At 38.5% G+C, this 16,069-nt stretch overlaps 1 protein-coding gene across 1 annotated transcript in view; it reads right to left on the bottom strand.

Moving 5' to 3' along the window:
- Positions 1–16,069, bottom strand: part of FOCAD (focadhesin) — a 262,856-nt gene that overhangs the window by 195,649 nt on the left and 51,138 nt on the right. Inside the window, exon 5 of the mRNA XM_036434175.2 lies at positions 14,491–14,595. Within this exon, the coding sequence (XP_036290068.1) occupies positions 14,491–14,595 (105 nt within the window). The remainder of the gene's footprint in view (positions 1–14,490; positions 14,596–16,069) is intronic.

The following is a 16,069-nucleotide window of genomic DNA, read 5'->3' as shown; positions in this document are numbered from 1 at the left end:
ATCTATCTCCTTTTTGAAATTTAGTTTTGTCCAAATTAAATCAGGTCAACAGAAATGAGACACGTGACTTTAAAGTTGGATTAGAAATGAAGCACACATGCAGAAAACTCAGCTCTAGCTGCTGAATTCTGCAAATTCTATTTAGTATCTCAGACGAACTCTGAAGATAAGATTGAATAGAATAGAGTAGGATAAGGATTCTCAGATTAATTATTAATTTCAACATCTGGATAATTAACTTTTTCACAGAAATGATTATGTCAGATCTAAGTAGAAATATGGTAGGAAACATACAATATTGATTCCAACAAACTGAAAACCCTAAGGGAGAAGTAAAGTCCAAAATAACAATGAATCTTCCTGTTACCGTTTGACTACTAATATTTTACTCTTTTAATGGGGTACAACAAACCTAAATTAATCATAATTGCAAAAACTTTGTTTTACTATGTTAAGCATAATGAAGCAAAGAAATTGGTATGTAAATTACATATAAAATACATGAGGCCTTATGCTTAAGTAAAAGAATGGATGCATTTTCCAATTCAGTATATTTCATCGTGCAACTGCCATACGTAAAGGTTCCTCAGTCTTGGCAGTACTGACGTGTGGGTCAGACAATTCTGTTACGGGGGTTGTCGAATGAACTATATGTTTAGCAGCATTCCTGGCCCCTCCCCTGTGGAAGCTAATAGCATTCACCCTAGTCATGGCGACCAAATGTCCCCAGACATACCAAGTGTCCCCAGGGGGGCAAAACTGGCCCTGGTAAGAATCACTTCACTAGGTAAAATCACAGGCACTATGAGAGGCACAGAGCCGATCAGAGCATCATACCAGCCTGAGTTTTTTGCGGGGGGGAAAACACACAAAAAAAACCCCTATGATTTCATCTGCACTCTTCTTCACACTGAACCAAAAGCAATCAATCAATTATGCTCGAAATTATAAGTTTCTTATAAAAAAATATAGTCATCAAATATTAACAGTAGGTAAGAGAAATTAAAATGGAAAACAAGTGTAAAATTATGCCTTTGCAAAATAGAGAGTCATTTTCCAAAACAAAGCAGCATTAAATAATGTACATACTAATTTAGGTATGACAGAAAATAGTTATTTTCCTATTTAAAATATTATAATTTGAGTATTTAGAATGTCATAAGGCTAAGTATAGTTCACTCTTGATGTACTCAAGGACTGATTATTAAATTTGTGGATTATTCAAGAGTTTTCTTTCTTCCTCTCACGCAGTGATTGTTGGCCATTCTACTTCTTTCAAGAACATATAACCGAAAAAGGTCAAGGTACGTGAAGGATCCACAATTTAAACAAGTCAACTTTGCTCTTTATTAGAAGCATGGTTGATCACAAAAGAAATAGTCTGGTACAAAAGAACACCAAAACAAAACCTGGGTTATGCCTTAAAAACTTCAATTATTCCCAAACCTGCTATTCAAGTTATGGAGTTAAGTTGACTACACTACTTCCTTCAAAATGATAGATGGGTTGACCATACAATCAACCTCATGTATAGCTTATTGTATGCCACTGCTTTACAAGTTTTGAAAAACAAACACAAATGTTGGGCACTGTCATCATCATTGTTATTTATATAAGCAGTGCCTACATAGAATCACCAAAAGTATTTACTGTTGCCGGGACTGGTTTGGCTCAGTGGATAGAGCGTCGGCTTGGGGACTGAAGGGTCCCGGGTTCAATTCCGGTCAAGGGCATGTACCTTGGTTGCGGGCATATCCCCAGTAGGGGGTGTGCAAGAGGCAGCTGATCAATGACACTCTCTCATTGATGTTTCTAACTCTCTAGCTCTCTCCCTTCCTCTCTGTATAAAATCAATAAAATATATTTTTTTAAAAAAGTATTTACTGTTATACTGCCACTCCCATATCTCAGAAAAGAAAAAAACAACAACAATAAGTAGAAGTGGAGAGGTGAGGTGAAATAATAGAGGAAAAGCATTGAATTAAGAGTCAATATCCAAATTTACATTTTGGCTCTGCAACAAATCCTGTGATCTCAGGCAGAGAATTAACCTTCCCTGGGCAATTTCTTTTTCTGTAAAATGAGGAAATCAGATTAAAGTTATATAACCCAAGCCACCCATTAAAGCCCTAACCTTCACACTGCTCACAAGAGGTGGAACCAAACCCTGTACTGTAAAAGCAGAAGCAGTGACGATGGCCCTCAGCTATTAATAATGCTATGCCAAGCTTAAATGGCTCAAAGAACAATGTCTATTAAAATCTGAGACCTCAGAAAAGAGGTCTCCTATTTTTATCTCCTCATCTTATATTTTTTATTTCAGAGAGAAGTGCTGTGTCCAGAATGAGCCCACAGAAATTTTTAAATCAGAATTTTCTAACTCTTGAGACATCCAATAGATTCTGCCTTTTTTTTTTTTTTTTTTTTTTTTTTTTTTTTTTTTTAAAGAGAAAGACATTATTTCTAAAGATCAAAATCAATACAATCCGGGCAACCAGGTCACCCTTCATTGGCCTTTAGTGCCTCTAACCTCTCCCTCGCTGGGCATTGTTGTGGGGTTTTTCCTACCATAGAGCAACTGATGTGTTGCAAGTTCTTCGGCACTTCCCTATTTCATAATTTGTTTTAATCGCTATTTGAAAATAAAGTACTTACCACAGCACACAGAATACTCCACAAATGGGGGACCATTAGATTATCATGCAGATAGGTTTGTGTCTTAAAGTAGACATAAACAGCTTGAAAGCTGTGTCTATGCCTTATGTGTTTTATGTTTCCCTTTCAGTGCCAAAGGCACATCTAGAATAAATGTAACACACACACACACACACACACACACACACACACACTTCCCTTAAATAACCTTTTCAAACTCTTTGACCGGATCATTAAAAACCAAGTTGTCATAGTCCTGCTGGTACATTGTTTCATAGTCCAGAGGCTCAGAGGGGAAGAGCACAGGCAGCAGGCAGAATTTGGTGCCTAATACTTCCAAATATTTTCAACAACACACATTAACACGTGCCCCTTGACAGACCGGAGTTGGGGAAGGAAGGCAGGATCAATTCCTGGTTCCACTAGACCAGCCCAGAAGCAATGGTAAACCAAGGCATGTGACTAGACTCATCTTTCCTAGAGTAACCACATCGATCCTAACAGAAAAAAGGAGTTAAAAAAAAAAAAAATTAGTCTTGTGGTAGGCAAGTCAAAAAGTTATTTGTAACCTTTAGGTCACCTCAACCTTTCTGCTCCATCTCTGAATGGAGGGAAGCCGGGATTTGATTTCCATCATAAATTCAGCGACAGACAGGGATGGCCTTTTCTGCGAGGAGACAATGGCTGCGGTCACGGGCATTTCCCTGTGCGCAGCTGTGACCCTAGCGCTTTCAGAAGCGCCGCGCAGCACTTACTGCATCAAACATGCATTTAAAAGCACTTCTCTACCTGCTCTGCATTTTTATTCGAAAGCACTGGTTAGAAGCCAACAAGAGATTAAAAAAAAAAGCTCTGCAGATTTTAAATTTAAAATTAAATACTAAAAATTATTGTGAAAATTCCAAAATGATTATTACTATAAAACAGAAAATTAAATATTAATAACAGTGACTCATTATATATCCTATAGTGTTTTAGGATGAAAGCATTTTATCCTTTCCACACAAGCTCCCAGGAAAAGAAAGACTTGGAGCAAAAAAATATTTTAATTTTGACATTTATCAAATTTTTTTATCGATAAGGCAAATAGGGAGACTATAACATTTCTTTGAAAATATATATATACGTCATATGACAATGATTCCTCCCTCATACCATGTTTTACAGGATCCCTATTTTGAGAGGCAGGAATTTGTTTAAATTAAATTTTTTGCAGTTGCAATGGTTAATAAAATTATATAGGTTTCAAGTGTGAAATTCTGTGCTATATCACCTGTCTATAGGCAGGGATTTAATGCAAAGGTGTCTGCTGGTATCACAAGTGTGGCACTATTTTAGATGCAGGTGATGGCTGGAGAGAAACATATAAACATTGAGTTAGGGATCCAACAATTATATTATTAAATTACATGCCACGATTGCCAAAAATAAAAATATACTAGAGATAAATAGGCTAATAAGGCAAACATTATAACATCTTATGGTCTTAAAGACATTTATCAGCAAATTACCATACTAATTTTAAATTAAAAATCCACATTTAGAAGAACGTGTAAGGTGCTTTCTAGTGGCAGTTACTAACTAGAAGATTGTACAATGTGTGCAGCTTATTCTTTAGATCTAATTCTAAGTCACAGGTATAAACCCCAGATAATTAGAATCATAAACTGTGAACAATGACTCCCCAGGGTGGGAAAGAGAAAAAAGTAAATAAAAACATAAGCAAAACATGCAGTTCAAAAGAAAGAATCGAACTGCAAAGAGGCTGACGGGCCTTGGAGAGTATTACTGCTGTATCTTCCCACTTACTGTCCTAGCTTCTTCTCTATCCTTAATTCTGCTGGGCTTTTTCGGGAACACGAATACCCCCTTCTTACCCATTCTCTTGTTCCCGATTTTTCTAGAAAGAACAAGAATTCACAAACCCTCTGAATGATATACAAAATTTTAAGTACATTCATGCATGCACATTTTCTAGAGAAAAATACCAAAGTTTTGTGAGATTATCAAAGAAGGTCCTAACCCACCTCCAAAAAAATGTATCTGTGAATTAAAACTAAGCATATCTAAGGTAACGGCTGCAATTTACTTGTTAAACACTTAAAAAACACACACACACACAAAAAAACACACAAACCTATAAAGCATCATTTCCCCTAAAAAAATAAGTTGTATACGATGTGTTCTGCACAGAGGCCATGGCTCCTTAAGTACTGAAGTTTCTGTAATTTCAGCAAAATAAAATATATTAATGTATTCTACTGGCTCTAATCCCTTATGGAAGCTTGATTACATAGTACAAATGATTAAATGATGGTGTCATGCTTACTTTATGCTAAATAAAACCAAACATCTATATCTCAGGGGATCCCTTTAGATAATATATTCAATTATTGAAATTATCACTGCCCGAAAAAACAAAATGCTTACCTTGACAACAAAACCATATAATAATAGCTGATAGTCGATATTTTAGAACTGCAAGACTCTCGGAAACCTCATTAAGATAGTAAATGTAATAAGGAAATCTGCATAGAAATGAAAAACAATAACTATTCTTAAAGACTAAGAGGTTTCTTTTCAGTAACTTATAAAAAAAAAGTAGTTTGCCTTCAGAAATAAATGTAAAAGGCAAAACACTAAAAATTCATTGGCAGACATACAAAAACATTGCAGAATAAATAAAATGTGGTAATTCATGCAATGTATTATTTGGCCATAAAAAAGAATCAAGTACTAATCATGCTACAACACATAACCCTTGAAGATTATGCAAAGTGGAAGAAGCCAGCCACTAAAGGCCACATATTATATGATTCTATTTATATGAAATGTCCGGAACAGACAAACCCACAGATAAAAGTAATGTTTTCTAGAGGCTGAGATTATGCAGTATCGGGAATGACTGACTGCTAATGGGCATGGTGTTTCTTTTGGGGTGGTGAAATATTCTGGAAGCAGCTAGCAATAATATTATAGTTAAACAACTTTGTGGATATAATAAAAACCATTGAACTGAACACTTCAAAAGGATGAATTCTATGGTATATTACATTATATCTCAATAAAAAAAGACATTAAAATATTTCAAACGTAGACACAGACTGTTTTAAATTTAGTTAACTTCTTGATTTTTAAAAATCATATGTAGCATGTGAAATATACATCATCATAACTTAGATTTCTCTTATAAGGAAAATAAATTCAAATTAGAATCTCATTTATTATCTCAATATCCATTTTGAGAGTTTAATTATGTTCGTTTTAAAGATGAAGTTGTGGAAGGAAAGGAAGTTATGGGTCTTTTTCTAATGTAATTATAAAATTTCATGGCATTAACTGGTATATGAACAATTTGTCCAGTGATTCTCAAGCCTAATACCACATTAGAATCCTTTGGGACTTTTTAAAAATATACAAATTTTAGGTATTCACACTGGCTCCTGCCTGAGATTTGTAAATGAGAATCTACAAAGGTAGAGCTTTCGAATCTACACATTATATGGATTTCCAGGGATCCCTGTCATTTCTACTCCTAAAAGTTATCTCTTGCTCCACTGTCAGCATTAAGTGTGAAGGGACTGGTGGAGCAGTGAAATCATCACAGAGAAAACTGGTTGGGGGGCTTGTGAGCTTAATGAGAACCAGGATACCCGTGTGGTCTCAGAGTACCTCACAGATTAATTAGTTACAAGAGGAGAATGATAACTATAGAGAAACCAGATATCACCTTGAATGCATGATCAAAATTAAAATCACCAGTGAGGGCGAGATGGACCTCAGTGCCTGCAGATGTAATATCCCAAGAAGCATCACTTTTATGGTATTCAAAATTGTCAATGTCACAAAAGAGGATAAGAAATAGTTCTAGATTTTAAAAGATTAAATAGAGACCTGGAGGGTGGCACAGTTTACTGAAATGTCATTGATTCCTGGTCAGGGAATATACCTAGGTTGCAGCAGGCAATGGGTCAATATCCCTCTCTCACATCACATCTTCATCTCTCCCACCCTCCCCTTTTTCATATCCCCCTCCCAAAAAAAAAAAAAAAAAAAAAAAAGGAAAAGCAAAAAATATATTCTCAAATGTAGTTAAGAAAAAAACTAAAAAGATATGACAACTAAAGGCAACATGTGATCCTATACTAGATAACTACTATACACTAGAAAAAGGGAGTATAAAAGGATAAAGGACAAAATTTCCAAAGTCTGAGGTATTGTATCAATGTTAGATTTTCTCAATTTGATAACTGTACTCTGATAATATAGGAGAATAACTTTGTTCTTAGGAAACACATACTACTGAATACAGTATATGCAATCTACTCCCAAATATTCCGAGTTTGTTTTTTCTTTAATCTTCATCCAAGGATATGTTTATTGATTTTAGAGAGATGAAGGGGGAAGAGGGAGAGAAAAAGAAACATCGATGTGAGACAGAAGCATTGATTGGTTGCCTCCCATACATGCCCCAACCAGGGACACAATCTAGGTATACTAATCTGTCCAGACTGAGAATTGAACCCACATGTTTTGGTCTACAGGATGATGCTCCAATCAACTAAGCCACCCAGCCAGGGCATGTTCGGGAGGGGTTGCAGGGGAAGGGCTGTGTGTGTGTGTGTGTGTGTGTGTGTGTGTGTGTACCTATATAGAAAGAATGATAAAGCAGATGTGGCAAAGTATAAAAGGAACTAATGAATCTGGGCAAATGGTATATGAGTATTTTGCTCTGTTCTTACAACTTTTCTAGACCTTCAGACTAATATTTTAAAATCATAAGCTAAAAAGAAAAATCTTCAGCGAATTTCCATTATTCCCACCCCCACTACTCTTTAAATAAAACCCAAAGTCTTTGCCATGATCTTGCTATATTCTAGGCCACGCCCACCTCTCCAGAGCCTCTAGTTAGGCCTCTCCCTCCCTGGAACTCTAAGTTCCAGCCACTCTGCTGCTGGTTAACTCCTCCAGTGCACCCAGCTTGTCCACCAGCAGCATCTAAGCACATGCTTTCCTTGTAACCAAAATACTCTTCCTGTGCTCTTTGCATGGTGGACTCAAAATACAATAGATAAAGGTCTTTCCAAATGACAGAGAGAAAATGCAAAAAAAAGTTTAATAAGAAAAAGCTAGTTAAACAGGACTATGTTTTGATATCAACAACCACAAATTGGCCTTAGTGCTTTGTGCATTTATCTTGGGGCTTCCTCTTGTTTTTCTCTTTTCACCCTAAGGGACAAATGCATTTGCCTTGAGAGATAAGTGGGAAAAAAATCAATATGAATTACAAAGTACCTTAGCCTTTAGGAAACTCATCTTAAAGTTCTTAAAATCAATTCTCCATGTAAATAAACTACAGTCTTGCACAAAGGGATGAATAAATACACATACAGAGTGCATAACTTTAGTTTACAGAGGCCTAATCACCCACTACTATTGGCCTAATCACCCATTTCAGAATATTCTATCTGCCAAAAACAGTTAATATTCCCTTATTTCAGAAGCACAGCTTGATGTGGATCAGACCAAACCTTTCCACAAATAACATTTGATATTTGTGCATGTCAGCCACTGTCTGGCACATCAGAAAAATGCACGAATTCTGGAACAAGCAGTTACTGCTCATGAATTCACAGCTATTTCCTCACTTCAGCTGAGGGAAGAAAATCTTAAGGAGACTGCCATAATATGAATATGCAGAGGAAAAATAAAAAGCAAAAGCACATGATAACATTTCAGGGTGAAAAATAGCACATTACAAAGCAAATGAGAAAATGAGCCTCCAATAATATATGAATAAAAATTTAGTTCAGTTATTCTTCCTTGCAACCAAAACACCAGCCGCATATCAGTTCTCTGCTGCACTTCCTGTATGGTCAATATTCACGAGCGCTTAATCACTTGGTTAAATATACAGAAAAATGGAGTTCAGGCTAACCAACAGAAAAGTCAGTCCAAACAGAAGTGGAAGAAGGAAAATAAGCCTGAACTAAAGGATGTCTTAGAAGAGATTTCTTTTGGATTAGTATAAAAATTGTTCAGTTAGAAAAGGCTTCTAAATTTTTTAAAACCAGTTAAGTGCCTAAACCACAGGTCACAAACTTACTGCCTGTGAGCAGATACATTTTGTCTGCCTACCTTATTGTGTTTTTTTGTTTGTTTATTTTTAATGTTTTTATTGATTTCAGAGAGGAAGGGGGAGAAACACTAATGATGAGAGAGCATCACTGATTGGTTACCGTCTGCAAGCCCCACACTGGGGATGGAGCGTGTAATGCAGGCAGTTCCCTGACTAAGAATTGAACCTTGACCTCCTGGTTCATACATTGACACCCTACCACTGAGCAACACTGGCCAGGCCTAGGCTGTACTTTTAAAAATCTAAATTGTTTCCTAACATTTACAAGTCGAGAGATTTCATATATAATGTTATTAATCCTGAAACAGCTGAAGGTCTGGCAAGGAAGAACTCCCATTCCCTCCCTGCGACAATCGGGCAGCAGTTCTCAACCAGAGCAGCGCATCAGAAACCACCTGGGAGGCTTTGAAAAATTCACAGCGCGACACTCAGCCATTGCAGGAAGAGCCCAGGCATCTGTCAGAGGGCTCGAATGTGCTGCAGGGTTGATTCTCAGGGGCCTAGGATTTTATATTGGGCATATGCTCCTCATGTTACCACAGCAGGCAAATGTACTATATGTTCTTCCAATTACCCTCACCCTCAAAGGCACTGGAGGTTGCAATCCTACTTAAATATCCCCCTGGAACCTTGCTTAAGGAGGGTCCACTTAGGCAACATGAACTTTATTAGCTACGCACACTCTCATCTAGTGTATCTAAAGGATGGTCAGTAGACCACCTGTACCTCCAAGTCTCTTACAAAAATGCAGGTTTGCAGGCCTGTCCCAGACACATACATCAAACACTCTGAGGATACACTCTCCTGCGCTGTAACCACTAGAAACCAGTGGTGGCTTCCAGGAAGGTGCTGAGGGATCTCTTCCCCTCCCGCTCCTGCAGCCATCCACCTGACCAGGAAGAACACGGCTGTGCTAGGGCCGTAGTAGATTTCATTGAACAGAGCAATGAGATTTAAATCTCTTACATTCTCTCACTTATGTCTGCACTTGGCTTGCTCTCACCGAATTGCTTTTCCTTCAGAAAAACTATATGATTCTGCTCTTGGCCTCTCTATTGTCCATAATGGGCATGATACAATGAACATGGGGCCTTGGGGCTTAGGATCATTACAGACTTTTTGCCTCCCAAATAAGAAGCAGAGGCAAGGAGACACAAACCACTCAAGGACCACTTCCTAGTCTGCCCCAAATCGTTCCTTGCAGCTCAGCAGCATCAAGCTCCCAGGAGCTCAAGCAGTATTTCTCAAGTGTGATCCACAAGCGGCCCATATCCACACCACCGACCAGCCAGACAAACATACTGATTCTGAATCTCACACCAAACATACAGAGGGAACGAGAATCCTGGCAAGTGTTCTTGAGAAAATGTCCTTTCAACAGGCTCCCCGGATGATTCTTATGCACAGGAAGTCTGAGCACCACTGACGTCCAGGTTCAGCCCAGAGAACGCCCCCTCCAGAGCTCCTCCGGGAGCCACAGGAGCCACAAGGCCCAGGTGAGGAGAATGCACGTGAAGGGTGGCCAGCATCCCGTCCTGTCCTCACTGCAAACCAGAACCACCTGGGCAACTCAGCACAGACTCAAATGACCACACACTGGGTTTTACTACAACTCAAGTTAGCTCTTAAGACAAAAAGAAGCGGGAAATACTTAAACCCCAAAATGTTTACTAGCAGAGTCCTTCACACCATTAAGAACAGATTAGTTTCACGCCCAGAAAGCTTCCAATTATGTTCGTACTGCTTCCATTTTAAATGAATCCTACTGCATAAGCAGGGAACGCCTCTAAGCTTCTCCTATCCTTTCTCTGCTTTCAAACCCAGCGTGTCCGCTGCCTCTCCCAGGCCGCATGATACGTGGCAAAGCACGCTCTGAGGCAGCATGACAGGTTAATGTTAGACTCAGGGAATCACCACTCTCTCGAGGGGAACGTGCCCGGAGGCTCCCTCCCCTCCGTTTCTGCCACCCACAGTCCCCCGTGGAGGGACTTGAGGTTCTTGTCACTCGATTGCACTCTGCTGACTTATAGTGCCAAGCAGCTTTCAGTAAGTAAGGGCTCTCCATAAGCATTACTGGATTATGCCAACTCAGGTGATTGATTCTGGACCTCTCAATGTGCCACCCATCTAAAGACAAACCTTTCAGCTTCTCCACCCAGGCTCCCTATCCATACCTCACACCTATTCTCTTATGAAAACAAGGCTGCGGTTAGAAGAACTAGCTACTGGAGAACATAAATAAGTAAACACGTGAAACATTATAGATGACTAAAGGCCGAACACTCGCAGCAAGGACAATCAGTATAAAAGTGAGTGACTCTACTCCTGCATGATAGAAAGTTTCCCTGTACCGTCATCCACACCAGGGTTTCTTACACGTTAAGGTGCCTCTACATGACCTGAGAAACCATACCAGCAGGCAGGCCCAGGTCCAGATAGTCCCAGATCCTGCGCTCCCAGCAAGCCTGGAGGTTCTGCAATGCTGCCCATGGCTCTGCTACTTATAGAGTGGTGGGGAGCCAGCAGCATCAGCAGCACCTGGGAGGCCCTCATAGAAGAATCTGGAGCCCACTCTAGCCCTAAGAAAAGAATCTGGGCTCAACAAGGCCCCAGGTGACCAGAATGCATATTAAGGAGTGGCTAGCACAGCGTTTCCCAACCTTCTCTCATGATGAGAATCACCTGGTGGAGTTGTTAAAACACAGATTCCTGAATCCCAACTAAGAAGTGCTAAACTAGAATTTTTGGGAACATATAGGTAGAATTGTATACCTAACTAGTGCTCTAAGACAGATTTTATATACAGAGCACTAAGTTAGGTATGCAATTTTACCTATATGTTCTCAAAAATTCTAGTTTAGCACTTCTTAGTTGGGATTCAGGAATCTGTGTTTTAACAACTCCACCAGGTGATTCTCATCATGAGAGAAGGTTGGGAAACACTGGGCTAGCATACCATCTTGTACTCCCTGTGAATCAGAACCACCTGTGCCTTCTTAAAACTACAAATGCCTACACCTTATGGCAGAGATTTTTACTCACTTGGTCTGGGGCGGTGGTCGGCAAACTCATCAGTCAACAGAGCCAAATATCCACAGTATGATTAAAATTTCTTTTGAGAGCCAAATTTTTTAAACTTAAACTATATAAGTAGGTACATTGTTATTAACTTAATTAGGGTACGTGGTATTTTGTGGAAGAGCCACACTCAAGGGGCCAAAGAGCCGCATGTGGCTTGCGAGCCACGGTTTGCCGACCACTGGTCAGGGGTATTTGATTTTTGATATGTTCCACACCCAGGTGGTTTTAATGAGCAACCAGGGTTGAGAAGCGTTAAATTAAATGGGTGGAGGGAAATATGGAGTGAACAGCTAATCAGAGAGGTATTTTTTAAATGTGTTTTTATTGATTTTAGAGAGAGAGAAACATTGATGAGAGAGATCATCAACCGGCTGCCTCCTGCACGCCTCTTACTGGGGATCGAGCCTGAAACCTGGCCATGTGCCTTCATCAGGAATTGAACCTGCAACTTCTGGGTACATGGACCGATACTCAGCCAACTGAGCCACACCAGCCAGTGCTTCTCTTTTAGAATGATGGAGATGTCCTCGAATTGATTATGGTGATGGTTGCAAACTTCTATCAATATATTAAAAACCATGAGAACTGTATGCTTTAAATGGGTCAAGTGTAACATAAAACTGTTACATAAAAAAATACTATTCTAAAATAAATAACCCCAGTGAACAATAATGAAATGAAATCATTTTCTATCCTGAAACTCTGGCCCAAGAGTTTGAACTTCTTTTAAAAAAGAGAAAAAGCACGGATGTTCATATGACTCATCTAGACATATTAAGATCTGCTCATCTACTCCTTAGGTTCAATTCTGATCAAAGTAAAGGACAAACCTGAAATAAATAAAAATTTGTGCCTCAGGCCTGAGGCACCACTATATTAAAAAGAGAGAAGCATATTTATCAATTTGGAAAGTTTACTCTGCTCACCCCAAGTTTCCACAGTATTTTCAAATAGCAAATAATTTTCTTCTTGCTTCCCCTACTTAAAACTAAATTACTGAGTTAACGAATAAGTTAATGAATTTACTAATTCATTATATATACTACATCCTTCCAACTTTTCTATATGTTTGAAGACATTCAAAAACATGCTAAGAAAAAAAATGGTGTAAAATGCAAATCTGACCTTGTTTAAAAAAAAAATTGGCCTTAAAAAATTCTGAATGTACTCATAAAAAATAAAAGAGATAGTAAATAGCACTAAAACGTCAGGAACGATCACTGTAATGAGACACTGTTGACTTAGTTTCAAAAGGAAAGCACTATAAATCTACATGAGTAGGCAGCACTCAACATTTCAGAGACTCTCAGAGCTTCTGTTAGCTGGTGTCAAACGCTCAAAACTGCAGGTGCTGTGTGCTCCAGCCACTGAGGATTCATTTCCTTCCTCCCCGCCCCCCCCCCTTTTTTTTTTTTCAAATATCTGGATATATTTATATAATTTAAGGGGGAAAACAATTTTGTTTTAAATATCTGAATAGTTAGTTGAGTGATATTTTTCAGTTTCTATCTGGATGTTAGACATCAGAGACAGTCCTCATTTTACTTCCAAAAAACTCAATATTTAGGAAGACTCTAAGCCTCTCATACCTTTGCTGTATAGCCTTTTAATACAAGGATCCATAGATGGAATAACAGTAGCTAAGATACAATGAAAATTGTGTGAGCCTTAGAGGAAAGTGTGCAAGGCCTACTGACGGTTTAAATCAAGGGTGTCGAACTCAATCAGAGAAGGGGCCAAAATCTAAAATCAAGCCTAAATTGCGGGCCGAATGGTTTACTGAACAGTCATAAACTGTCATTGTGATGGAAACGCAGCGGAGTGCAGTGATGACAGCGCGGTGCGGGCCACATTGCAAGGCCTGGCGGGATGGATTTGGCCCGCGGGCCTTGTGTTTGACACATGTGGTTTAAATCTATTTACTAGGATGATCAATCGACCAAGAGAAATCCATTCAAATCTTACTGCAGTCCTCATCAGATCCATCCCCACAATCATTATCTGTGTCACAGAGCAAGTTGGTTTACTTTTCCTATTGAATTGCCATAGCCCATGCGATCTATTTTCCAATGTGAACCAGTCCCCTTGTTTATGGCCTCATGTTCTCATTCTTTTGAAGCAGGCACATTCTGGATGCATCACTAGGCAGAGTTCCTAAGACCATATACATTGGTTACATGGCATCCTCTGGGGTCCTCTGCTCACTAAGAGGGAGTTCCTCTCAAGAAATGGCTCACTAGGACCTTCAAGGTACCTTCACAAATAGGTCTGATGCCATCCTCTGTCCACACTCCCCCATAAAATCCAATGCATTTCCCTATCATTGCTGAGGTGTGGTTTTTCTTTTTAAAATAATTCAATAGATTGCATTCTATAGATGACAAAAAAAAAAAAAAGGCAAATCAATGCTCTTAACTACCGACCTTGCCCTGGGTAATAACCATTTGCTAGTCGCAAATTCATTTTCATGGTGAGGAAGTTTATCCTCCTGCTTTAAGTACATTTGCTCAGGCTCTGAAATAGCTGTTCTTAATGGATTAGCATGTCTCAGTTCATAAGCTCACAATTTACATAATAAAAAAATACGTTTTTTAAAGAAAGGGGAAAAGGCTTACCTAATAGAATATAGATCCTGAATATTCTTCTCCCCAGCTTGTCCTTCCTTAACAGCTTGCATTTGTAATAATTTCATGATAGCTTTTATCAAGCCATGAGTATTCCTATATAAAGAAATGTTACAATATGTTAAATGTTATAGACATACAGCAAATATTCTAATGAGGTGCTTAATTCCACCATTTTTAAATAATTGAACACTTGCCACCCAGAGTGAACAGCAGCCACCCAGCTCATTCTACAGCTCAGCCAAGAAGAGGCCGACAAGCAGACAGCTCCCATGAAGGAGAGGTAGAGCCGAAAAAATCAGACCACCAACTTATCAATAGCCTAACTCACACTTGGGATAAAACAATCAGGGAAAATACAAACATTAGCCCACATAATTGCAGTCAGTGACCACATACTGAAAAATCAAGCCCCTCATTTATAAATATTAGCAGATGATGAATTATTATACCAGACAATAAATAACCAGATATATGAAATGAATCTGGTGGACCAGGAGACCAATTAGAACAAAGCACCATTAAAACAAAGCTAATGGGAGTAGGGAATAGAACTTTAACTGTTTCCTTATTCCTGTATGAGGATAATATATAAAAAAGAAGACCTATGATTACTTTTTAAAATTATGAAATGGGATTTTTTTTCCAGATTTAGCTTTATTGAAGTAAAATTGGCAAATATAACGTATTTAAAGTGTATAATGGGATATATGTACTATAGTAGTACATTGTGAAATGATTGCCATAATGAAATTAATACATCATGATCTCACGTGGCCACATTTTTTTTTTTTTACTGCAGTATTCAAAAGAGAACTGCAGTGATGTCAATAAAGTAGGACTTTTCCTCTCTTCCTCCAGCTGTGCCCTCTACCCAGCCGTGGGACAGGAAGATGGGGAAGCAGGTGGAGGAGAGCAAAGGAGCTGTACATGGTCCTTCCTCACTGCTGTTTCAATTTATGGTCATACTTATTTCTAGTTTGTTATTGATTTTACATTTAAGTTAATTCTATTGAAATATATTTAAGTACCATAACAGTTAAATAATTGTCCTGATATCATTTATTGATTTTTGTGTGTGTGTGTGGCAGGAGGTGGAGGGTAGGGTGAGAATGCTTAAGATTTACTCTCTTAGCATATGCCAAGTATACAAGGCCACATTGTTAGCTATAGTCAACAAGCTCTTCCTTACATCCCGAACTTATTCATCTTGTAACTGGGAGTTTGTGCCCTTTGGCCAACCTGTCTCCATTTCCTCTGTCCCCCTTCTAGCCCTTGGCAACCACCAAGGTACTCTTAGTTTCTATGAGTTCAACCTTCTTTTTAATTTTTTTTTTCGATTCCACATGTAAGTGATACCATATTTTTTTTTTCTTTCTTTGTCTGGCTTGTTTAACTTAGCTTAATGCCCTCCAGATTCAGCCATGTACTCATGTCACAAATTGCCCTACCCTTTTATATAAGGATCTCCCTGGGAACTAGAAAAAAAATATTTGAAATAAAAAAAAAGATATTTGTTAAATAAAAGTGATTATATTTCAGTCATAGTTCTTAATACTTCAGCACATTT

The sequence above is a fragment of the Pipistrellus kuhlii genome, unplaced genomic scaffold (assembly GCF_014108245.1).
Source record: "Pipistrellus kuhlii isolate mPipKuh1 unplaced genomic scaffold, mPipKuh1.p scaffold_m20_p_12, whole genome shotgun sequence".
Taxonomy (NCBI): Eukaryota; Metazoa; Chordata; class Mammalia; order Chiroptera; family Vespertilionidae; genus Pipistrellus; species Pipistrellus kuhlii.
Note: the sequence above shows the minus strand (reverse complement) of the source record. Positions and strands in the feature narration are given on the sequence as shown.